Source organism: Balaenoptera borealis (genome assembly GCF_965194805.1).
Source record: "Balaenoptera borealis genome assembly, chromosome: 13".
Classification (NCBI taxonomy): domain Eukaryota; kingdom Metazoa; phylum Chordata; class Mammalia; order Artiodactyla; family Balaenopteridae; genus Balaenoptera; species Balaenoptera borealis.
This window is the reverse complement of record NC_138870.1, coordinates 45,214,234-45,237,632: the sequence shown is the minus strand read 5'-3', so window position 1 is coordinate 45,237,632 and position 23,399 is coordinate 45,214,234. Positions and strand designations below refer to the sequence as shown.

General features: G+C 46.2%; 1 protein-coding gene and 1 pseudogene across 4 annotated transcripts; both read right to left on the bottom strand.

The window, feature by feature from the left end:
* Positions 1–2,260: 2,260 nt before the first annotated feature.
* On the bottom strand, positions 2,261–7,256 carry LOC309609359 (3-hydroxyisobutyrate dehydrogenase, mitochondrial pseudogene; annotated as a pseudogene). Its single transcript has one exon. The product of its transcript is annotated as a 3-hydroxyisobutyrate dehydrogenase, mitochondrial pseudogene (transcript).
* Positions 7,257–8,924: 1,668 nt separating this feature from the next.
* AMHR2 (anti-Mullerian hormone receptor type 2) lies at positions 8,925–16,008 on the bottom strand (the record flags this gene model as incomplete). 3 transcript variants are annotated; one of them, XM_082350574.1, is made up of 11 exons in its annotated part: positions 15,942–16,008; positions 15,458–15,640; positions 14,999–15,190; positions 14,653–14,727; positions 14,364–14,494; positions 14,018–14,248; positions 12,337–12,451; positions 12,022–12,194; positions 11,685–11,832; positions 11,381–11,517; positions 8,925–10,482 (listed from the first exon to the last, which is right to left on the bottom strand). In XM_082350574.1, the coding sequence occupies exons 1-11, from the start codon at positions 15,991–15,993 to the stop codon at positions 10,273–10,275; spliced, it is 1,647 nt and encodes a 548-aa protein (XP_082206700.1). In that variant the 5' UTR covers positions 15,994–16,008. The 3 variants fall into 3 exon arrangements, with proteins under 3 accessions (XP_082206700.1, XP_082206699.1, XP_082206701.1); XM_082350573.1 differs by lacking the exon at positions 15,942–16,008 and having other exon boundaries at positions 15,458–15,831; XM_082350575.1 differs by lacking the exons at positions 8,925–10,482; positions 15,942–16,008 and having other exon boundaries at positions 11,377–11,513; positions 15,458–15,831.
* Positions 16,009–23,399: the final 7,391 nt, after the last annotated feature.

Below are 23,399 nucleotides of genomic sequence, written 5' to 3'. Positions count from 1 at the left end.
TGTCATCTTGAACTAAAATTTTTGATAGATTTTTAATTTTTTTAGATATTTATTTATTTGTTTGGCTGTGCTGGCTCTTAGTTGCAGCGCACGGGATCTTCGTTGTAGCATGTGGGATCTTTAGTTGCGGCATGTGAGCTCTTAGTTGCAGCATGTAGACTCTTAGTTGAGATATGTGGGATCTAGTTTCCTGACCAGGGAACGAACCCAGGCCCTCTGAACTGAGAGTGCAGAGTCAACCACTGGACCACCAGGGAAGTCCCAATTTTTAATTTTTTAATTAAAATATTTTTGTTATATATATTTTATTGAAATACAGTTGACACACAATATTATGTTTTACATAACCATAGTACATATTGATATATTTTTATATCAGGTTTGTGCTAAATATTTGAGATGAATTGGGACTGGCACTTTTTTTGTTTTTGTTTTTAACGCAATTTATATCTGAGTTATTTCTTCCTTGTAAGATCATTGAGTTTGAAAGAAATTATTGATGTGTCTATATGGGCATGATGCCTCTCAGAATTTAAATATTTAAAACCATTTCTTTTTTAAAGCAGCTTTATTGAAATATAGTTCATATACCATACAATTCACCCATTTAAAGGGTACAGTTCAATAGTTTTTAGCATATTCTGAGCTTGTGCAACCATTGCCATTATTTAATTTTAGAACATTTTTTGTCCCCCTTAAAATAATTCCACACCCCATTAGTAGTGAATCCTCATTCCTCTCCCTACCTCTCCCCCATTCCACCCAAGCCCTTAGCAACCACTAATCAATTTATAAATGCTCCTATTTTAAACATTTTATACAAATGGAAAATTGTATAACATGTGGCCTATCGTGACTGGCTTCTTTCACTTTGCATAATATTTCAAGGTTCATCCATGTTGTAGTATGAATCAGTAGTTCATTCTTTTTTATGAAGGAAATACTGAATAATATGCCACTGTTTGGATATACCACATTTAGTTTATCCATTCATCAGCTGATGGACATTTGAATTGTTTTTGCGCTTTGCCTATTATATATATCACTGCTATGAACATTCATGTACAAGTTTGTGCATAACCATATGTTTTTTTTATTATCAGCATAGAAATGTATTTGAATTCAAAATTATATGGTTATATTTAGAATAATGTAATAATTATCTAAAACACGTATCATCCTTGGCTCTGAAACAGTTCTAAAGATGTCATTCTTTTGAAGTCAAAAAACATGTAGGAAGAATGTACAAGGAGGACTTCCCTGGTGGCGCAGTGGTTAAGAATCCACCGGCCAATGCTAGGGGACACGGTGTCGAGCCCTGGTCCGGGAAGATCCCACATGCGGCAGAGCAACTAAGCCCATGCACCACAACTACTGAGCCTGTGCTCTAGAGCCCGCGAGCCACAACTACTGAGCCCACAAGCCACAGCTACTGAAGCCCGTGCGCCTAGAGCCCGAGCTCCGCAACAAGAGAAGCCAAAGCAATGAGAAGCCCGGGCGCCGCAATGAAGAGTAGCTCCCACTCACCGCAACTAGAGAAAGCCCGCGCAGCAATGAAAAATCAACACAGCCAAAAATAAATAAATAAATAAAATTATTTTTTTAAAAAAAGAATGTACAAGGAAACAAAAATATAAAAAACAAGTTTGCTGAGTATTGGGAGTTGTTACAAGAGGGACACACCAAGATAAATGTAACAGAGTCCAAATTATATAACATGCAGCAAGGCGTTCTCTTGCTTTATCAGCTCCTAGAAAATAAATTAGTAATCTCAGTAATGCAAGAATACCACCACTTGGTTAAAAGGACAAACTTTCTGAGGGACACAGGTAGTAATTCACTGTACTTCCCCTTTCTATAAGTCCTTTCTTCACACCAGTTTCTTTTCGTTCCCCTAAAATATGTTTTATCGTGTTAAAAAAAAATGTGGTTTTATTTGTAAATTGGAGTAAATAATATCCTGATTGAAATATGCAACTATTTAGTTAAAGATGCTCAGGGATCAAATTTTTGAAAAAGGTCAGTCAGCTAGTTAGCAGGGACCATCAGTAGCAAACAGAAAAAAAATTTTCAGATATTATATGTTTGCTAAATAGATTAAAAAAAAAGAATAAGCAGTTAAAAATGGGTGAAAAATCCCAGGGTTTACTGTGACCAAGACAATCAAAAGCAGACAGACCCATTTACTTGTGGAGCAAGCTATAAGGAGGTTCCAGGATAGACTCTGGTTCCCAACAGAGTCCACCGCCAAAGGGCAAACTCAGAATGTCTCCTCCTCTCATAGAAACTGGAACACAGATGAGCAGGCTTCCTCTGAGTAGCCCTTCACATACATCATCCTGTAGATCTGATGGGCTTGACTGCCCAGAGAAGGATTGGGCTCTTCGTGCTAACCGCAGAGGCTTGTGCTAATCCCAGATCCTTAGTCATGAGTGTTGTTCTGAATCCACCCTGATACTTATTAGGCAAGGGAACTCCATCAATCATGCCAGGTATGGGATTATAAGTATCACTTGACCAAAGCTGTCCTGAGCTCACATATAGGATTTTAGCCAATGGTTTTGGGTCAAGCCCCAACCTGATTCCCAGATTCATAGCATCAGCAGTTCCAATCATACCATACCAACAGCGTGTTGTAGCCGATCCTCACAGCCTGCCCAGTCCCAAGGGCTCCACGATGCACCACATTGGAGCCCTTGTACCCCAGCAACTCTTGGGCAGCAGCAAATTCATCTGTGACTCCTCCCACCAGAAACATTAGGTTCCCAGACTGAGCAGCTCCCACACCACCAGAAACAGGGGCATCCATGAAAATTGCTCCCATTTTCTCAACATCTTTGGCCAATTCTTTCGAAACTGTAGGATCAATAGTACTGGAGTCTATTAATAGTAAGCCTTTCTTCACTTTTTTTGGAACTCCATTTGCTCCAGAATAAGCTTCTATTGCATTGATACTGGTGGGCAACATGGAAATAATTCCGTCAGCTTTTTTGGCTACATCTGCTGGGGAAGACACTACCAGTATACCTGCATCAAGAAATTCTTTGCATGCATCAGGGAACACATCATAAATAACAAGCGGATAGCCATGTTTCATGAAATTTTTTTGCCATTGGATGCCCCATTTGCCTAGTCCAGTGAATCCAGCTGGAATCTTAGAAGCCATTGACCTAGAACACACCACTGCAAGGCTGGCCCTTGCCAGCGGCTCCAGTAGGGAGGCCCGAGGCCCTCCACAGAGCTGTAAGGTGGCTGCCTTGCTGCCCCGGCTCACCCACTGACTGTGAGGGTGCGTGGGGACGCGTGCAACCACCATATGTTTTCAATTCTGTTGGGTATTTACTTAAGAGAGGAATTGCTAGGTAATACGGTAACTGTATGTTTAACTTTTTTGAGGAACTGCCAGACTACTTTCCAAAATAGCCACACCATTTTATATCCCCACCAGCAACGTATAAGTGTTCCAGTTACCCCACATCTGCACCAGCACTTGTTGCTGTCTGTCTTTATTAATATAGCCATGCTAGTGGGTATGAAGTGGTGTCTCATTAAATGTCCGGTCAGCATCCACTCGGACCCTCTTCTAATTCATCCTCCAACCTCAGAATTTGTTTTCTAAAGCCAACTGTGACATCACCCTACTGCTTAAGATTCTTCAATGGCTTTGCATTATCCTTAAGACAACGGTGGAAAGTATTTTTACATGTATGTATTCATTTTTGTTGAATAGGTAATATGTTCACATGCTTTGAAAACCAAAAAAGACCAAGAGGTATAAAGTGAAAAGTCTCCCTCCCACTCTTGTTCTCCTTTACCCAGCCTCCCCCAACCCACATAGCCCACACAACCACATAACTGGTTTCTTATACATATTTCCACAGTTTCTTCATTACAATCAAGCAAATACTGATATAAATTTATATCCCCTCTTTTAAGTATACAAACAGCAAACTATGCAGAGTTTAATTTGCAACTTTTCCCCCCACTTAATATATCTTGGAGATGTTTCCATACCAGCCAGCACAGTGTGTCTTCAGTCTTTTTCACAACCCCATTTGATTCTTTTGTATGATGTACCATAATCAATTTAACCAGTCAATCGATATTTGTGTTATTTTCAATCTTCTGCTACTAAAAACAATGCTGCAACAAATAACCTGACAAATATGTCATTTTACATATTTTTACTTTTTTATAGGTATTGATGAATTACCCTCCATAGAGGTTATATTTATTTACATTCTCACCAGCAATATATGAGTGTCTGTTTCCTCCAACTTGTCCAACAAAAAAATACTCAAAATCTTATTACTGCAATGTCTGCAGTGGTCTGGCCCTGCTACCTTGCTGGTCTCCTCTCATACCACTCACCCCTGGCTTTCTGCGCTTCAGCCCCTAGGCTTCTTTCATCCCTCCAGAAGATCTTGGTTCCATTTGCAGGAGGGCCTTTGCACTTGCTGCTCCTGCAACCTGGAATGCTCTCCCCATCTCTCTCCACTTTGCCTAATTAAATCCTGCTCATTCATCAGCTCTCAGCTCCAGGATCACTTCTTCAGGGAAGCCTCCTTGACACCCTAGTCAGGTAAAACTCCTTTGTTGTAGCCCCTAGTAAAACCTTGTCTTTCCTTTAGCACACCTATCTCAGTTTATAATTATACATGAATCAGTAATTACTTAATGTTAGCTTCCTACATTAGACTGTAAGCTTCTTGAAAGTAAGGACACTTAACAGTTCACACAGTGCCTGGTACATAGGATGGTATGAATGAATACACTGTTAAATAAATAACTACATGAATGAATGAATGAATGAACAAATGGACAAAGAGGAATAGAGCATGGTGGTTCTGGAGTTAGTCAGAGAGACCTGGATTCAAATCCTGACTTTGACACTTATTGTGTGACCTTGAATAAGTTATTTAACCTCAATTCACTCATTTGTAAAACAGTGGCAATGGTACCTACCTCATAGGGTTGTGATGAGATAATCGTGTATCTGTCACATAATAAGTACTTACTATATGCTACCATGTATTACTATCATGATTCTTGTTAATATTAAGAACTTTTACTGTTAGACTAGGATGATTTTAACCTCCCTTCAGGACCCTCATAGGTTGCCAATACCCTCCATACCTCTCTTCACCTACCTGCTAGTTGGGAAATTCTTCCTCAGATTTAAACTCAGATTTTTTTTTTTTTTTTTCCCACGCCAAGCAGCCTGTGGGATCTTAGTTCCCTGACCAGGGATCGAACCCGTGACCCCTGCTGTGGAAGTGCAGAGTCCTAACCACTTGACCGCCAGGGAATTCCCTAAATGCAGATTATTTAAAAAGCATTTAAATAATGCTTGTAAAGCTCATTTCTCTGATTCATTAAATCATTAATGATTTACCATGCTTCTGTCATTCATTCATTCAACAAATATTTCTCAAGCTATCCAGGTACTGTTCTAAGCACTAGGGATAGAGTGGAAACACAGAGAAAAAATCCTTGCCTTCATGGAGGTAATAACTTGGTGGGAGAGGCAGAATATAAATAAATATATAATAAAATGTCAGATAGTGATGTGTACTATGTAGAAAAATTGATTGAAATAAGGGGAGGAGCTGTGGTGCCAGTATTTACAGATCCTTGTAAGCCATGGGAAAGAGTTTAGATTTTATTCTAAGTGTGAATGGAAGCCTCTGGAGGGTTATGAGCAGAGGAATGACATGATCTGATTTTCATTTTTAAAAAGTCATTCTGTAAACCAATGTTCATAGAAGCATTATTCATAACAGCCCAAAGATGGAAACAACCCAAATGTCCATCAACAGATGAATGGATAAACAAAATGTGGTATATGCATACAATGGAATAGTATTCAGCCCTAAAAAGGAAGGAGAGTCTGACACATGCTACACTATGGATGAACCTTGAAGATATTATGCTAAGTGAATTAAGCCAGGCACAAAAAGACAAATGCTGTATGATTCCACTTAGATGAAGTGCCTAGAGTAGTCAAATTCATAGAGACAGAAAGTAATTAGCAGGGACTGCAGGCAGTGGGGAATGGAGATTTATTGTTTAATAGGCACAGAATTTAAGTTTAGAAAGATGAAAAAGTTCTGGAGGACGATGATCACAGTTGCACAACACTGTGAATGTACTTAATGTCACTGTACTGTATGCTTAAAAATGGTTAGAATGGTAAAATAATAATAATAGTAATTATTATTATTATTCTGGCTACTGTGTGGTGAAAGAACAAAATAGGGAGAAATGGTTAAAGTGGAAGCAGAGATCCCAGTTAGGAGGCTACTACTGTACTCCAAAGAAGGAATGGTGGTGGCGTGGATGGAAGTTGTAGAGATGATCAGGAGGGGTCAGACTCTGGGTATTTTTTTTTTTAATCGAAGTATAGTTGATTTACCAGTTATTTTTTTTCTAAGGTAGAGCTTAGCAGATTTGGACTGGAGGTAGAGGTGAAAGAAACAGAGAAATCAAGGATGAACCCAAGAATATTGAGCAACTGGGAAATAATTGTGTCATTTACTGAAATAAGACGGGGAGGAGCAGATGTGAGTACTTTTGGACAAAGTTAAGTTTAGGATGGCTATCAGATATCCAAGTGGAAGTGTTAAGAAGGCAGTTGGATTTGGCAGTCTGGCGCTCAGGGAGAGGTCTTGTCTGAAGAGAAAAAAATCGAGAGTTATCAAGGTATCTAAAGGAGCCAGTAAGCCCGAAAGAGAAAAACAAATATCGTATATTAATGCATATATGTGGAATCTTGAAAAATGGTACAGATGAACCTATTTGCAGGGCAGGAATAGAGACGCAGACATAGAGAACGGACATGTGGACACGGCAGGGAAAGGAGAGGGTGGGACAAATTAGGAGATTAGGATTGACATATATACACTACCATGCGTAAAATAACTAGTGGGAACATGCTATAAAGCACAGGAAGCTCAGCTCAGTGCTCTGTGATGACCTAGATGGGTGGGATGGGGGGTGTGGGAGGGAGGTCCAAGAGGGAGGGGATATAGGTATACATAAAGCTGATTCACTTCGTTGTACAGCAGAAACTAACACAACGTTGTAAAGCAATTATACTCCAATAAAAATAAATAAATAAATAAACAAATAAAGGAGCCAGATAGGGACTTCCCTGGGGTCCAGTGTTTAAGAATCCATCTTCCAGTGCAGGGGAACAGGTTCAATCCCTGGTCGGGGAACTAAGAACCCACATGCTGCGGGGCAACTAAGCCCGCGTGCCACAACTACTGAGCCTGAATGCTCTGGAGCCCACGCACTCTGGAGCCCATGTGCCACAACTACAGAGCCTGTGCGCCACAACTAGAGAGCCCGTGTGCCGCAACTACTGAGCCCGAGCACTCTGGAGCCCACATGCCACAACTAGAGGGAAGCCCTCGCACCGCAACAAAGAGCCCGTGTGCCACAACTAAGACCCAACGCAGCCAAAAATAAATAAATAAATATTTTTAACAAAGAAAAATTTTTAAAAATTCAAGGAGCCAGATAAGCTCAGCCAGGGAGCAGGGGTAGCCAGAGTAGAAAAGAGGGCCCAGCCCGTGGCCTCAAGCCTGCCAATATTTAGAAACTGGCAAGAGAAGAGGAATGAGCAAAGGATACAGATTTTCCCCTTCTTCAGTGAGGAAGTGGAAAATCAGAGGAAAGTGTGAAGAAAAGATTCAAGGAGGAAGCTATCAAATGTTCATATGCTGCTGATAAATTTTGTAGGATGCAGACTGAGAAATGGCCATTGGATTTTGCAAGAATAGTGAACTTTTTTTTAATAAATTTATTTATTCATTCATTTATTTATTTATTTTGGCTGCGTTGGGTCTTCGTTGCTGCGCGTGGGCTTTCTCTAGTTGCCGCGATCGGGGCCTACTCTTCGTTGCGGTGCATGGACTTCTCACTGCGGTGGCTTATCCTGTTGTGGAGCACGGGCTCTAGGTGTGTGGGCTTCAGTAGCTGCGGCATGCAGGCTCAGTAGTTGTGACTTGCGGGCTTAGTTGCTCCGTGGCATGTGGGGTCTTCCCGGACCAGGGATCGAACCCGTGTCCCCTGCATTGGCAGGTGGATTCTTAACCACTGCGCCACCAGGGAAGTCCCAAGAATAGTGAACTTTTTTTTTTTTTTAATTTATTTATTTTTGGCTGCATTGGGTCTTTGTTGCTGCATGCAGTCTTTCTCTAGCTGCGGTGAGAGGGGGCTACTCTTCGTTGTGGTGCGCGGGCCTCTCACTGTGGTGGCCTCTCTCGTTTTGGAGAACGGGCTCTAGGTGCACAGGCTTCAGTAGTTGGGGCGCACGGGCCCAGCTGCCCCATGGCATGTGGCATCTTCCCGGACCAGGGCTCGAACCCATGTCCCCTGCATTAGCAGGCAGATTCTCAGCCACTGCACCACCAGGGAAGCCCGTGAACTTTTTAAGAGTGGTTTTAATTACATTCTAGGGATGAAATTTTGCCTGCAACGAATTGAGGAGAGAACGAAACGTGAGAAGGTGGAGGCAGTAAATAAAAGCAATTCTTCCAAGGAGTGTTGGTAAACAAGAAGCAGAGAAATGGAGCAGTAATCATAAGAGAATGGGCGAAAAAAAAAAAGAGGATGGGCAGTCTGGGAGGGGCTTTTTAAGATGGGAGAGTTTAAACCATGTTTGTAAACTGATGTGAATAATCCAGTAGAGAGAAAAAATGCTTTTGCTGGAGAAAGAAGGGATAACTGAAGGAGCAAAGTTCCTAAGTGACCAGGAAAAGAGGGGTTCAAGTTTACATGAGGAGACATTGACCCTAGATAGGACAGTTCACTTGGTACAGTGTAGTGGTTGAGAGAATGACCTCTTGTTACCTGAAAACTGGGTTCACCTCTTGGTAGGTGTCAAGCCAAAAGACACAACCAAGCCAAAGAAGAAGGAAGAAGAAGGAAGGATTTATTGCTTGCAGCAAGTAAGGAGAACACTGGGACTCTGTCCCAAAGCAGTGTTTCCCTGAACAGCAAAATTGGGGAACTTTTAAGCTAAGGGTACATGCATATTCATGAAGGGGCTCGAGCAGAGGAAAATTCAGCATAGAAGTGGGGCAAAGGTTGACAGGGTCCAAGCTTTAGTTGATTGAAGTCATGAGTGTCAGAAAAGGTGACCATCATCATTCCATTCTCCACCTTGGTGGGAGCCTGCAGAACTTATCAGATTGTTATGTATACCCCTTGAGGAGGAATTAGGACTCTGCTTTATCCCTGAACTATTGCTTCTTGACAGCTTTTCCTTTGTTCCTGCATTCCCTCACTTCCCTTAAGATCTTTTTTTTTTTTTTTTTTGGCTGCGTTGGGTCTTTGTTGGTGCACGTGGGCTTTCTCTGGTTGCGGCGAGCAGGGGCTACTCTTCGTTGACGTGTGGTGGTTTCTCTTTGTTGCAGAGCACGGGCTCTAGGCGCATGGGCTTCAGTAGTTGTGGTGCACGGGCTAAATAGTTGTGGCTCGCAGGCTCAGTAGTTGTGGCGCACAGGCTTTGTTGCTCTGCGGCATGTGGGATCTTCCCGGACGAGGGATTGAACCCCTATCCCCCACATTGGCAGGCGGATTCTTAACCCCTGTGCCACCAGGGAAGTCCTCTTTGCAGTTTCTTACTGCACCACGTAACAGTACAGCTTACTGGGCCAGGAATGCCCTACTGCTCCAGCACTCCTGGAAAACTCCTGGTCTTCAAGACACATCTCAAGCATCCTGTGCTCTGTGAGGCCTCCCCACTCAAGCCTCAGGAGAGGATACTGCCCCAGGACACTGTATGGGTGGCCAACAAAATGAGCTGTGGGTCTTGGAGCAGTTTCAGAGCAGCAATTTCATCTTTCTCATCCTTTTCCCAGTGCCAGTATGAGATCCCACCAAATAAAGGCTTATGAAAGAGAAGGAAAAGGAGAGAGACAGAAGGAGTGCAGGATCACTGGAAGGGAGGAAGGCCTCAGGACCAGGACGTAGAGTCAGGAAAGCTGACTTTATCTCTTTCCTGTGCACACCCCCCGCCCCAGTCACTGGTCAGAAGCAGTGGATTGGATACCCACGGAAGGATCCATCCAAGCATTTGGCAAGTAGGAAAGGCCGTGGCGAGGCAGAGCAGACAGGCATCTGATCACCGTATTTATGTTTCCATGTACACCGACTCTACATAAACTGCATATTTACACATGAGAACTGGTACGGGCAGGTTGAGGATTTCTGGAACAAGGGCCTTGCTGAACACTGAAGTGGCAGACACTCAGCTGAGGCCTACGAGGGAGAATGGCAGGGCGGAGGAGTGGAGAGACGGTCTTCTGGGCAGAGAGGTGGGCAGCCATGTGGACAGCCCTGTGGGAAGGGGTGGGCCTCCTGAGGACGGGCCAGGGAAGCCAGGCGTTGCTGTACACACTCAGCTGTCAGCCGTGCTTCTGGGTCTGCATCCCAGCAGTCCTCCAGGAGCTCTCTCAGGCCACCAGGGTCCTGGGAAGAATGACCAGGAGGCAGGCTTTACCCCAGGATCCTGAGTGGCCCCATGAGTGGCCCCAGGGTTAAAAGGTATCTATCATGGCCCCGTTCTCAACACGCTTCTTCTGATCCTTCCTGGAGCCTTCTTCCTCCCCTTCACTGAAATCCAGCCCTTTGCATCTTGTTCCCTATGAGACAGGTTCTCTCCAAAGAGTCCACCTTTTCCTCTGAGGAGCTAATTCAGGTTAATTAATGGCTTACCGTGCTGATGGGAAATTACTCTCCTTCCTCTCAGGCAATCAGGGTCTTCTGCAAACAATGCCTGGGCCTTTGTTATCTAACCCAACAGACACTTGTGCAGTGGAAACTTCAGATCAGGTAGCAGAGGAATGGGCTTCCTGTTAGGAAACTATTTTCCTCAGAAACCCTGAAATTTCACTATTAGGCCACTGTTTTAACCCTTCATACTTAGTTCTGGCTTTTATTGGGTCATGGCAGAAACACAGATGTGTAGGACAGAATGAGGAATTATTGGATTAAATGTTGGGCTCCAGTGTACTAGGAGAGGAGCCATCTTGGGGGCAGAGCTCAGGGCAGAAGCAAAGCCAAGGAGGGCTTCCTGGAGGAAGGAACTGAGGAACAGGGCAAACTGATGATGGAGAGAAGAGGGACGGACAAGGCAAGACTGAGCAAGAAGAAGGTGTGTGTCTCAGGAGTGGGCTGTGTGAGACTTAACGGTGGAAGGGGATGAACTGAGGTTCAGAGCACGTTTGCCCAGCTCCAGCTGAACAAGAGCCAGGAGGGTGGGAGATGAGAGGGGATAGGAGTAGGTGGGCTGGTCCTGGTGGACAAGTCCTTGAAGCCCGTGCCAGGACTCTCCAGGTCCCCAGCCCACCAGCCTGTGGCCTCTTACTGTGGCAAAGCAGCCCCAGGTGGATGGGATGTGAGGGCGCCTTCTCTCCTCCACCGCCAAGGTCCACAGCTCACAGGTGGTAGGGGTGCTACCCAGTTCTGCCTCATAGGCCAGTTGGAAGGGTGGTGGTCTGCTGTCTGGGAAAAGGCACATGGGGCTAGGTGTCAGCTAGCCCGTGGGGGTGACTTCTTGCGGAACGGTCACGAGGGAGAAGGGAAGAGCCTCCTGGGTCAGGAGGTAGGTGGGTCTGGAATGGGTAGGTGGGGCATGGGGGGAGTGAGGCCACTGTTACACCCATCCTTACCGGGACGCAAATCTGGGCAGCGGCTCATGATCTCCCACAGGAGCAGAGCCAGAGAGTAAACATCAGCTCGCCGGAGGGCCGTGCCCCAGTCCTGTAGGTCCAGAGTCTTGTCCAAGAGCTCCGGTGCCATGTACCTCTGGGTGCCCGCCTAGACAGCAAGGCATGGAGGGCCAACAGTCATCACCATGGCAATCTTCACCACACAGTGGTCCATGCAACAACCCCCCAACTAGACTCAGCAACATCCCATGTGCTATAGGTGCTGCTGCACTGTTGTCACATCTTCATCAGCACCACCACCAGCATCCTGGGCCTCACCCTTATCCAGAGTACTGACCTCCATGATGGCAGCTGGGCCTCGGGGTTGAGTAGGAGCCCAGGTTGGGGGCTGGGCGAGGCCAGGGAGCACCAGGGCGAGGCCCAGGTCTCCAATGGCGCATGACCCATCGTCCCGAATGAGCACATTCTGGCTGCTCAGATCCCGGTGGGCGATACCTGGTTTATATTGGCCTGTGGGAGAAGCCAGGTTGAAGGGACATGGATCTTCTTCCTTTCTCTTTTTGACCCAATCCTTCCCCTCCAAGCTAAGGGAAAATCAGAAACAGCGGTGTGGCTCCTGACTCCCACAGCTTCCTGCCCCCAGCTCACCCACCATCCTGCCAACGTTCCTCATGGAGAAACGCCAGGCCCTGTGCCAGGGACAGTGCCATCCGCAGGGAACTTCCCCAGTCACTGGTGTGCTGGGCCAAGTAGTGGCACAGGGAGCCCTGGGGAGAAGCAGAGAGAAGAGAGGGACACACAAAGCTGGAGGTGGCTGATCCACCCCAGGGAGCAGAGATCAATTGATCCCCCTGCATCTCCCAGCAGACTTACACGCCGACGCACCCAGGGCAAGGCAGCAGGCAGTGCGAGTGAGGACGTGCATCAGTTGGATTGACACGAAAAACAGTAGCTCTAGTTCAAGTGTCCCGAGCACTTACTGCGTGCCAGGCCTCCTGTAGCCCTCACTACAACCCGGGGAGGTAGGTACTCCTGTCACTCCTGTTTTACAGATGAGGAGCTTGCTGGAAATCCCTGGGTGAGAGAGTAGCAGAGCTTGACCCTCAGCAGTCTGACTCCAGCATCACTCACCTTTAGCCACCTCATACTGCCTCACAGGACTTGGGGTAAAGACAGAAACAGAAGAGGCAGAGCAGGTTAGGTGGGGCACCCTCGGGAACCACCTGGCCTGAGGTGTCACCCTGTAGCAGAGTGCGGATGGGGAGAGCCGTTGGGTAGGAGAGCAGCTGGCAGGGAGCAACTGGGAATTGGAGGGAAAGGGGCAATAGAGTCCCTCATTCTGCAAACATTATTGAGCACTTTCAGTGTGCCAGGAAAGGGAAACAAACAAACAAAACTAAAAAAGCAATGATTTTTGAGCTGGGCAATGAGGTACATTGGTCAAAGAAGGGACTTTCCAGAATTCAAGATTTCAGAGGTGAGGGAACTACAGGTGCTGATAAAGTCCCAAGTCCTTAGCAGGCCCACAAGGCCAGTGTGGTCTGGCCCCTGCCTACCGATTCCTCTTCATCCTTTTTGCTCATGATCCTCCTTATTCTTCTCTTATAGTACCTTTTCTTTTTTTTTTTAATATTTATTTATTTGGTTGCACCGGGTCTTAGTTGCGGCAGGTGGGCTCGGCAGGTGGGCTCCTTTAGTTGCATTTCACGGGCTCCTTAGCTGCGGCACGGGACTTCTTACTTGTGGTATGAAAACTCTTATTTGCAGCATGCATATGGGATCTAGTTCCCTAGCCAGGGACCGAACCCAGGACCCCTGCATTGGGAGGGCGGAGTCTTACCCACTACGCCACCAGGGAAGTCCCTCTTGTAGTACCTTTTCTTTCAGCACTTAACGCGCTTGACATTTTACACTTCTTTTTGTGTTTGCTTGATCCATTTCTGCTTCCCTACTACTCTGTAGAATCTGGAAAGGCAGGGACTGGGTGTGTTTTTCCTAGCACAGGAAGTGTGACATATAGTTCATAAACATTAGTTGAATGCCTGGAGGTAATTCTTTAACAATGGTTTTCCTTGAGGTTGGGAATATGAATTGCTTTGATTTCTCCCTTTTTTTGTCAGTGTAAGTCAAAAATGTTAGCAAGTACTGCTTATAATAATAAAAGGTAAAAACAATACAAATCATTTTTAATGTTCTACAGAAAAGGAAATCTAAAGAATAAGAATAAAGCAAAATAATAAGCGTGGACAGGGCCTCGCTGCCATCCAGCACCCACGCGCCGACGTCTTCCCACACACAGGCAAACACACACATATGCGTTCCTCAGCACTCACCTTGGGGTGTAGTTCCAGTACCAGCAGGGGCCCACAGGGCAGGGGACCAGGGCTGCCCCTGCTGGCGGTGATCAAGCGCACAATGTGGTCATGCCGTAGGCCCGGCAGCCCGTACAATGCTCTCTCAGCTTGGAACTGGGCCACAGCCCTCAGGGGGAAGGCCTTGATGGCCACCAGCTTGCCTTGCAGCTGCCCGGCCCACACCACTGCGTGACCTCCTTCCCGGATTACCTGGTGAGGACATGGTGCTGGGTGTGGGCCCCAGCTAGGAGCAGAGCCAGGCTTCCTCCCCAGCACACCCTCCGAGAGCGCCCAGAGGAGCCCGCCGCCCACCCTCCCCGGGCACCTGGGAGAAGCACAGCTCGGGCAGCTCGGGCAGCTCGGCACTCCAGTCCCTGCCTGAGTGTGGTTCCGGCTCCAGCCCCGGCCCTGGCTCTGGCCCACCATGCGCCCGGCAGCCTTTCCGCTGTAGCAGGGCTGAGGCAGAGGAAGAGCCTTAGGGCCGGGGTGCACGGGTATGGAGACTGGGAAGGGGGCTTTGTGGGAAGTGATGGGGGTCAGGGGAGCCTGGAGAGGGGTCAGAGCGCTGGGACAGTGTGTTGGGGTCACAAGGGAGGGGTGGGGCAGATTAGTACCCAAGATGATGTTGCTCAGCAACAGCAGGAGGAGGAACAGTCCCAGCAGCACCAGTGCCATCCAGATGGACTCGCCTGCACGTTAAAGCAGGAATGCAGGCTGGATGAGCCCTGCCCCAAATCGTGCTCTCTGCTCCTCTCCCGCTCCGCAGAGAAGTTGCTTCTCCACCCGCCTCCACCCTGGTCACAAGCCCCCTTATCTCCCAGTCACCAGGGCAACCAACTTCTCAAGGCCAGGAGGAGGGAAGCTTGGGACGGGGGGTAGGGTGAGAATTGGCCCTGGTTCTACCTCTCATTCTAACCTGGGCTCCAGCCCCCACCTGGCTCCGGCATCCTGGGTGGCTACCTGGGATGGCCTTGAGGCCCTGGGAACCAGGTGTCCCAGGGCTCCCCAGACGAGGCAGATGGCTGTAATTGGCATTGCAGAAGTCAGTGCCACAGGAGCAGGTGAAGAGAGTAAAGCTGGGACTAGGATGGGCTCGGGGGCTCGGGTCACAGTGGGGGGACTCACAGCCTGGCTCATCACTGTCTCGGCATCCTGATGGGATGGGATTGGGAGAAGAGGATAGAAAGGGGGCGAGAGAGAGAGAGAGAGAGAGAGAGAAAGAGTGTACGAGTGAGCGTAACGGGGTCTGGGAACACGGAGGGGGTCCCTTCTCTATCAGAGGCGTCCCTTCCATCTCTTATGGGCTTTTCTTTCCCTCCACACATTCCCTTTCTACTCCTCTTCTCAGCTGCCACCCCCCACCCAGGATGTGCCTCTCTCCCCTACTGGCTATCGCCTGCCATGTGCTGTGCCATTCACCTTGCATCTCCACCTGTGCCTGGTCTTGGGTCAGGTTCCAGATCCCAAAGCAGCAGCGGCTGTAGAGGCAGCGGATAACCCTGGGGGGCCCCGGTCCTGCATCTAGCAGCTTCCCCAGATTCTTGGTGCTTCCCCGCACTCCAGGGGCCTCAAAGAACACACAGGTCCGCCTGCCTGGGGGTGCTGTGGCCCAGGGTAAGGAGAGGGGAGGGTTCAAGATGACAGTGAATGCAGGGGCAAAAACAGCAGCCAAAGAGAGACAAAACATGTTTTATATCCCAGGGCCAGCCTGGTAAAGCCACAGGAGGAAACAGGGTCAGCAGAGGCCTGGAACCTGACCCCCACCAAGGGGACCCATAGCTGTACCCATCACCTTCACTTGCCCACCCCATCACCACTCTTCCAAAGGGGTGGCTGCTGCTTCAAGTGCCCCCTCCCTTAATGGGTGGGTGGAAGGACCCTGCTCCTCCCTGTAGACACTTACCTTGCACAGCTGTGGGAAGCAGCGCCCAAAGCCCCAGAACCCCCAGCATCATGTAGTGGAAGGGGGGGAGCGTGAGCCAACACAGCTGCCCCCGGCCAGAGCTTCCTTCAGATGCAGGGCACCGTGGGGCTTCTGATCCTTCAGTCCCCAACTCCGCCCCCTCCCTCTTCCCAGTCTCTGTGGGGGAGACGGCTGCTGAGGGGGAGAGGATGGGTGTGGGGAGAAGCAGGGAGAGAGAGGGAGGAGCAGAGAACCAATCTCGTGTCTTCCTCTCTTCAGCCACCTCCTCTTTTCTCTGTAAAGTGAGAGGAGGGGGCCTTAGTGGTCCCGCTGAGAACCCAGCAATGCCTAATTTCAAACCTCTGCCCTTTGCTGACCCTAGGACAAAATGCTGGATCCTGTCAGCCCTTCCCAGGCTGGAAACCAAAGAGAGGTCAAGTGCTCAGAGCCATTCAGCTGTGCCCAAGAGCCTTTCTAGCCCTTATTTTCCGGGCTCAGATCTGCAGTTCCCTGGGCACAGAGAGGCTTCACAGCCTATACTAGAGTTGACCTCATTTTCCAAACTCAAGAGTCATAAAAGCAGTTGTATAAAATTACTCAGAGTTTTTTAAAAATCACATTGAAAATAGGTATGATGGTAAATTTTATGTCATCAAAATTTTTTAAAAAATCACGTTGAGTCACACACTAAACACATCACCATTATTGAATGGTAACAAACTTTTATTAACCACCTACGTGCTAGGGCACAGCTAGGGCTATGAATTTTACAGTCATCTCATCTAATTCTCCCATTGAGCTGTTTATTATTATTTTCACTTTATAGGGAAGAAAGCTGAATTTAGGTAACTTGCCCAAGTCACTCTGCTAGGAAATAGCACAGCTAGGATTTGGACCTTGTTAAGTCTGACTCTAAAGCCCAGGCCCTGTTCTTTGCACTTATGCCATGATGCCGGAAAGAAAATACAAAATTCGGCAATAAAAAAGTATTTCCATTTAACACAGTATTTGAATATTTGAATATGGATTGAGAAAATGTGCATCAATACCTGTGAGCAGGCCACTAACTAGAAAAAGATACAGTTCAAACTATCACCACCAGAGGTCAGCAGATATAGGAGAAACTCGGGGACATAGTGAGGGGGCAGAAAGGGCGTCCTCTGATGACTAATATCCATAGTACATCTCCAATATCTATTAAGCTGCACGAACTGTAAAATGTGAAGAGAGGGCACAGGGTGTGTAGAGGGAATGTCAGCATGGAGATGGAAGGAGAGAGGTCTATAGCTTGTGCTGCAGTCGAGAGACAGGAGGTGTCCAACTCCACCAGATTACTGCTCAGAATAAGGGAAACTACAGAGCAGCTGCCTCCCATGAGAATTAGAGCCAGAGGAGACTGGTTCCCTGTTTTCCTAACTTTCTGTTCCCCTGGTGGCTGCCTGGAAACCCTTTCTGGGGATGGTCTGGCTTAGATCAGGCCTGAGGGCCTGAGTACTCTTTGATTCTGGAGCCTTTCTCCCAGGGAGGCTGCATGAGAGGGTAAAAGCTCCAGTGGTGTGAAGTAGCAGCTAGAGGAATGACCAGGGCTTAGAGGCTGGTAGATAGCTGCCCATCCCCTCCTGGGTCCTTTTGGGAGTCCAGTGAGTTGGAATGTTGTACTTAGTTACAACTATCTTCCTTCACCAGCTCCCAGATCAGTAAGTCTGGGACTGAGGGGAGGAGTTGAAGGTAAAATAGTTTCTTGTGTCAGGAGTGTCTCAGGAGACTCTCCTCCAGAGGAGAGCAAGGTAAGGATCAGGCAGGAAGGCAGTGTCTCCTCACCCAAAGCCTTGGATAACTACACTCAAGACAGAAACGTTCCAGTCAGGTTTACAGGAACTGGCAGTCAGAGTTTAGAGTTGAGGTGGTGAGAGAAGGAGTAAGGATTTGAGAGCTGGGGGATTAGGAAGGTCCTGAGAGAGAACTTCAGCATAGAAGAAAGGCTTCCTGCATTCCACATACACAAAGCTCTTCATTAGGATCCCCTGATTAAAGTCTGCAGTGGCCCAATAATTTACCTTTGACCCCACTGACGACAAGGCTAAAGTGAGTTGTTTATTCAATTTATAAAATATTAGGTCCTAGTCTTAAAAAGGTATTCTATTAAGTGCTGGACCTACAAAGATACATGTGATTCCTGCCCTCCAGGAACTCATAGTCTAGAAAGGCAGGAAAATATATCAATAAGCAACCAGAAAAATGTGTCAAGCTAGGGGTATGAACAAGGAGCTATACAAGCAGAAAGATCAAACAAGCTAATTCTGTTCAGGGCATAGAAGACAAGGGAAGAAAGGTGCCCAGAGTTTTCACAGCAAAAGTGATATTTAAATTGTCTCAATGTAAACACACTGAAAACAAATAAAAGGAGGCTGATTATTACAGGCCAAGGGAACAGCAAAAATACAGGCAGCAAGAATAAAGGTATGAACATAAAGTGTGTATAGTGGTGTGTTGGGGGCGGGGGAGATTGAGCAGGAAAAAGGGGTATGAGATATGAAGCAGAAAATCGTGACTAGAGATAGACTGGGACCAGACTGGAAAGTGTAGACTCTTCCTGAAAGCAAAGGATTTTACGCAGGGGCCTGGTGGCAAAGTGGAAGATGGATGACTGAGGCTCAGGGAGACTAGAAGAAGGGAGATCAGTTACAAGACCTAAGCAGTAGCCAGGGTGAGTACTAGGACAATGGAAATAAAAAAAAAAGAGGGAGGGAATTCCCTGGAGGCCCAGTGGTTAGGACTCCACGCTTCCACTGCAGGGGGCCCCAGGTTCGATCCCTGGTCAAGAAACTAAGATCCTGCAAGCCGCTCGGCGAGACCAAAAAAAAAATCCACAACCCCCACCCCCCAAAAAATAGATAAATAAAAGAGGGAAAAAATTGAGATACACTGTATTTTTTTTAAATTTATTTATTTTTGGCTGCGTGGGGTCTTCGTTGCTGCGTGTGGGCTTTTCTCTAGTTGCAGCGAACGAGGGCTACTTTTTGTAGCAGTGCTCGGGCTTCTCACTGCGGTGGCTTCTCTTGTTGCAGAGTACGGGCTCTAGGCACGTGGGCTTCAGTAGTTGTGGCACGCGGGCTTCAGCAGTTGTGGTGCTCGGGCTTAGTTGCCCCGCGGCATGTGGGATCTTCCCAGACCAGGGCTCGAACCTGTGTCCCCTGCATTGGCAGGCGGATTCTTAACCACTGCGCCACCAGGGAAGTACCGAGATACACAGTACTGGTAATTGACAGGATTGGTAATCAAATGAATGTTGGTAGATGAAAGGCAGAATTAAAAGATGATTCTGAGGGGAATTCCCATTCCCTCGTGGTTCAGTGGTTAAGAATCCACCTCCCAATGCAAGGGACACAGGTTCGATCCCTGGTGGGGGGAACTAAGATCCCACATGCTGCGGGGCAACTAAGACTGGACGCTGCAACTACTCAGCACACAAGCTCTGGAACCCTTGCACCACAACTAGAAAGAAGCCCGCGAGTGCTGCAATGAAAGATCCCGTGTGCCGCAACTAAGACCCGATGCAGCCAAATAAATAAATATTTTAAAAAAGAGATAATTCTGAGGTTTCAAGCATAAGTGATCAAGGAGTAGTAATACTGTTAAGTGAGCTGAGGAACACAAAGGATTATTTTCCTTTCTTACATGTTGAGTTTGAGTTATCTGTGGGACATCCAGATTAAAATGTCCACTAAGGAGGCTGCCAGGATGAGAAAAAAGTGAGGCATTTTGATTTGGGAGTCATCAAAATGTATGTAATAGATAAAGAATGGATGCAACTTGTTTAGGGGTGAAGAGTAAGGAAAGGATCCAGGATGGGGAACAGCAGTATTTCAGGGACAGAGGAAGAAGTGGCTATGAAGGAGACTAAAACAAATAGAAAGGTTGAAGGAAAGCCAGAAGTGCCTCAGTTTCACACTCAGTGGGAAGAAAGCACTAAGGCACACACTGTTGCAAAGAGGTCTAAGAGGCTAAGGACTGAAAGACCACCCGAGCAGGCAACCAGGGCGCTGGTATTGATAAGAAAAAATTTGGTAAACGATAGGTGCTTAACAAAGTGGACTGAGAGGTGAATAAAAGAGAAAAATTAAATGTAAACTACTTTCACTAACTTTGGAAATGTTAAGAATCAGATCAGCAGCTTGAAGAGGAAGCACAGGTTTTTCAAAATGGGGGGTGGGGAGCAGGGAGGCAGATTTTAACATGTTTATAGGCTGATAAAAGGGGACCCAGGAGAGACTGAAGATAAAAGGAGAAAATACTATCAAAACAAAGAACAGAAAGAAGTTAAAGAAAACAAGGTTGGGAGCCCAAGTGGCAGGGTTGGCCTTGCAAAGGAAAAATATTTCTCTCAGAAGAGAGAAGGGGGTAAACTGGCACTGGTGAGTACCTAGATGTTTGTTAGAGAGAAGAGAGGGAGGTCTGAGGAAATTGATGCTTCTGTTTCATGAAATAGGAAGCAAATCACCTGCTGAAAACTGGGGTCAGGATTGGGAAATTTGCAATTAATGGTATGTCTCACTCACCAGACTATGAAGTACTTGATAGCAGGACTTGTCTTATTTCATTTTTTATCCTCAACCTAGCACATAGTAAGGGCTCAATAAATGTTTACTGACTGAATAGCTGGCACAACTATTAAAGGCCCACTTAAGGCTCCAAAGCCAAAAAATAAACACTCCCCCCCAAAAAAAACCTCCAATAAAGTCAAATATTAAAATGTTATATTGCTAATGGCTACATAAGGAAATCAATTGGCTGGCTGAGTGATTGACAAAACTGACATAGGGAATCAAATGACCAAAAATAATCAAGAATGCTGGTAGCTATATATAAACAAGCAACCAAGGATTCTTAGATAGGTAGGAAGGGAAGTAAAGGTATAGGCTGATGGGAAATGGGAAAGGCTGTCAAAATAACTTCAATTTCAGTTTCAAGGGGCCATAATCCAGATTCGATCATTTTAGACACAGGTTGGTATTAACTGAACGTAAAATGTGTTGGAGCTAGATCTTGGTTTCTAAATACCATTCTCCAATAAAAAGAACAAAGGCTCCTTGGAGAAATGGCTGATCTAGGGCTGGGGCAGGGAAAATACAACATGAGCCTGAAGCATCTTGTGTATCAGAAAGTAAGAAAGTGCTCAAAAAAATAAACGGATGTAGACATATCAAGGGGACACAGAAGTCAACTTGAAAGCACTCCCAATGTCCAAAGCTGGGACAATTCCATCAAAATAGTGTATAATTGGATTGTAACAACGCACCTATAAAATATACGTGAGTACATGCTAGTTTAAATTAATGGAGAAGAAACAGTTTCCTCACAGAAGCTTAATTCCCACCAACCCCATTAAGAGTGGCCTAGACTTACTTCCAAATAGGGAAAGAGAAACAGTGGAGAAAGCAAGCAAACACTACCTTAACCAGGTGCTGAAGGTTTTATCATCAGTAATGTCATGTGGTTATCACATACTCCTTGATAGGATGTGATGAGAAGGGCATTTCACCTGTGTGGGTATTTTTTTTTTTTAAAACCTGTAAGCTCAGTCTAATAATGAGAAAAAAATCAGACAAATTCAGACTGGGGGATATTCTACAGGACACGGCCAGTACTCCCAAAGACTGTCAAGGCCATGAAGAACAAGAAAAGACTAAGAAACTGTCACAGAGAAGACTAGGGAGACATATCAACTAAATGCAACACGGTATCCTGCAATAGACCCTGGAACAGAAAAAGGCCAACAATGGATGAAGTCCATAAAGCCTGGGATTTAGCTAAAGTAATGTACCAGTGTCAGTTTCTTAATTTTGACAATGAACCATGACAATGTTAACAATGGAGAAAACTAGGGAAGGGGCATATAGAAACCCTCTGTACCATCTTTGCAACTTTCCTTTGAATTTAAAAGTATTTCAAATAAAAAGCTGAATTAAAAAAAAGTTGGGCCTGCCCCTGTTCCTCTGGGTCCTCCACATTTCTATGTAGTCGTGGCACACTGATTTGGTCATGAAACTCTTTACCCAGGAGTTAAGTGTAGGACAACTGCACTGATTAACATGTATGTAACAACAGTGTAGCTGGAAACCTCTGTTGGGTTTAGTATATGAAGTTATAACCATATTCTCCCCATTCCCAACCCTCTCAACACACCAGAGACATGGCTTTTTATTAAAAAAACTTTTTTTAATTGGTTTACAAAGGAGCTACAGACTACATTGAACTAATCTTTGTACAAAAAGGCAAAAAAAAAAAAAAAAAAAAGCCCCAAAACACCCAGAGACAAAAGGTAGGGGGAGAGACAAGAAAGGAAGATACAAAAGAGCAGGAAGAAACTAAGACAAGAGATTAGCATCATACATACACAAGATCAAGGGGAAAAAAGAGCAAGAAAGATGAGAGAGCATTTAAAAGTTATTTCCCCACACAGCCCCGGTGATAATCGGATTGGAACCAACAACAAACACAGCATGAGGTTATTAAGAGATTTAAAAAAGGCAACAGTGGTATGGAGACTGGTTATTGCCAGTGTTAAGAGAGAGAGAGAAATAAACTTGTTTTAGGCACCAGAGACTGGAGCACTGCCCCTCCCTCCCAGAGGAGGAGACTCCGGAAGAGGAAGCAGGCCCTGGAGCAGCTGCCATTGGTGTGTGTAGACGTGGTCTCCTCAGGTCAACCTCCGCATGTTTTCCCAAAATCTTTGTGCCCTAGACTCTAGGTGAAAGCTATGGGATGCCACTGGGAGAAAGGGGTGATCAGAAATATGAAGACTTGCCCTTGTGCACACTGTTCAAGAGCAGCTGCTGGGAAAGTGGGGGCCTGGGTAGAGAATTCCATTCCTCTGTGGAGAAGGCACAGTGTAATTCCTGAAGGTGAGAAAGAGGAAAACACACACCCCAGGAGAGGTATCAACAAGGTCCTCACCACAGGCAGCCTCAGCCCCTTATGTTATGCTTTTTTCCAGATACTGAAGGGAGCTGAGGGACAATCACCATGCCTCTTCTTGCTCAGCAGGGACATGGAAGGCTGGGCTTGTTTGATAATGAGGAAAGGAGAAAATGGGACAAAATACTCTTTTCCCTCAAATGAACATTGGGGAGGAAATCTTTTTGGGTTCGGGGAAGTCAAATTAGAGAAGAGCTAGGAGGGGAATAAAGCCAGGGACTCCCATTTTTTTCCCTTTCCCAGACTCCAATCTAAGGCAAGTGAGCTAAATCTGGAAGAGGGAGTAGGAATTTAAGCTTAAGGCTGCTTACTGTCCTCCTGGGGGCTGGTGTTTAGGGAAGGCAGACAAAGAAAAGAAACAGGTCAACCTCAAAGCTGGTCTGCTCATCCTCCTAGATGAGGTCTGTACCCCAGGAGTAGAGCCAAGAGAGGCACCAGAGAGCACACAGGCTCCTAAACAAAAGTAATAACCTACCCATA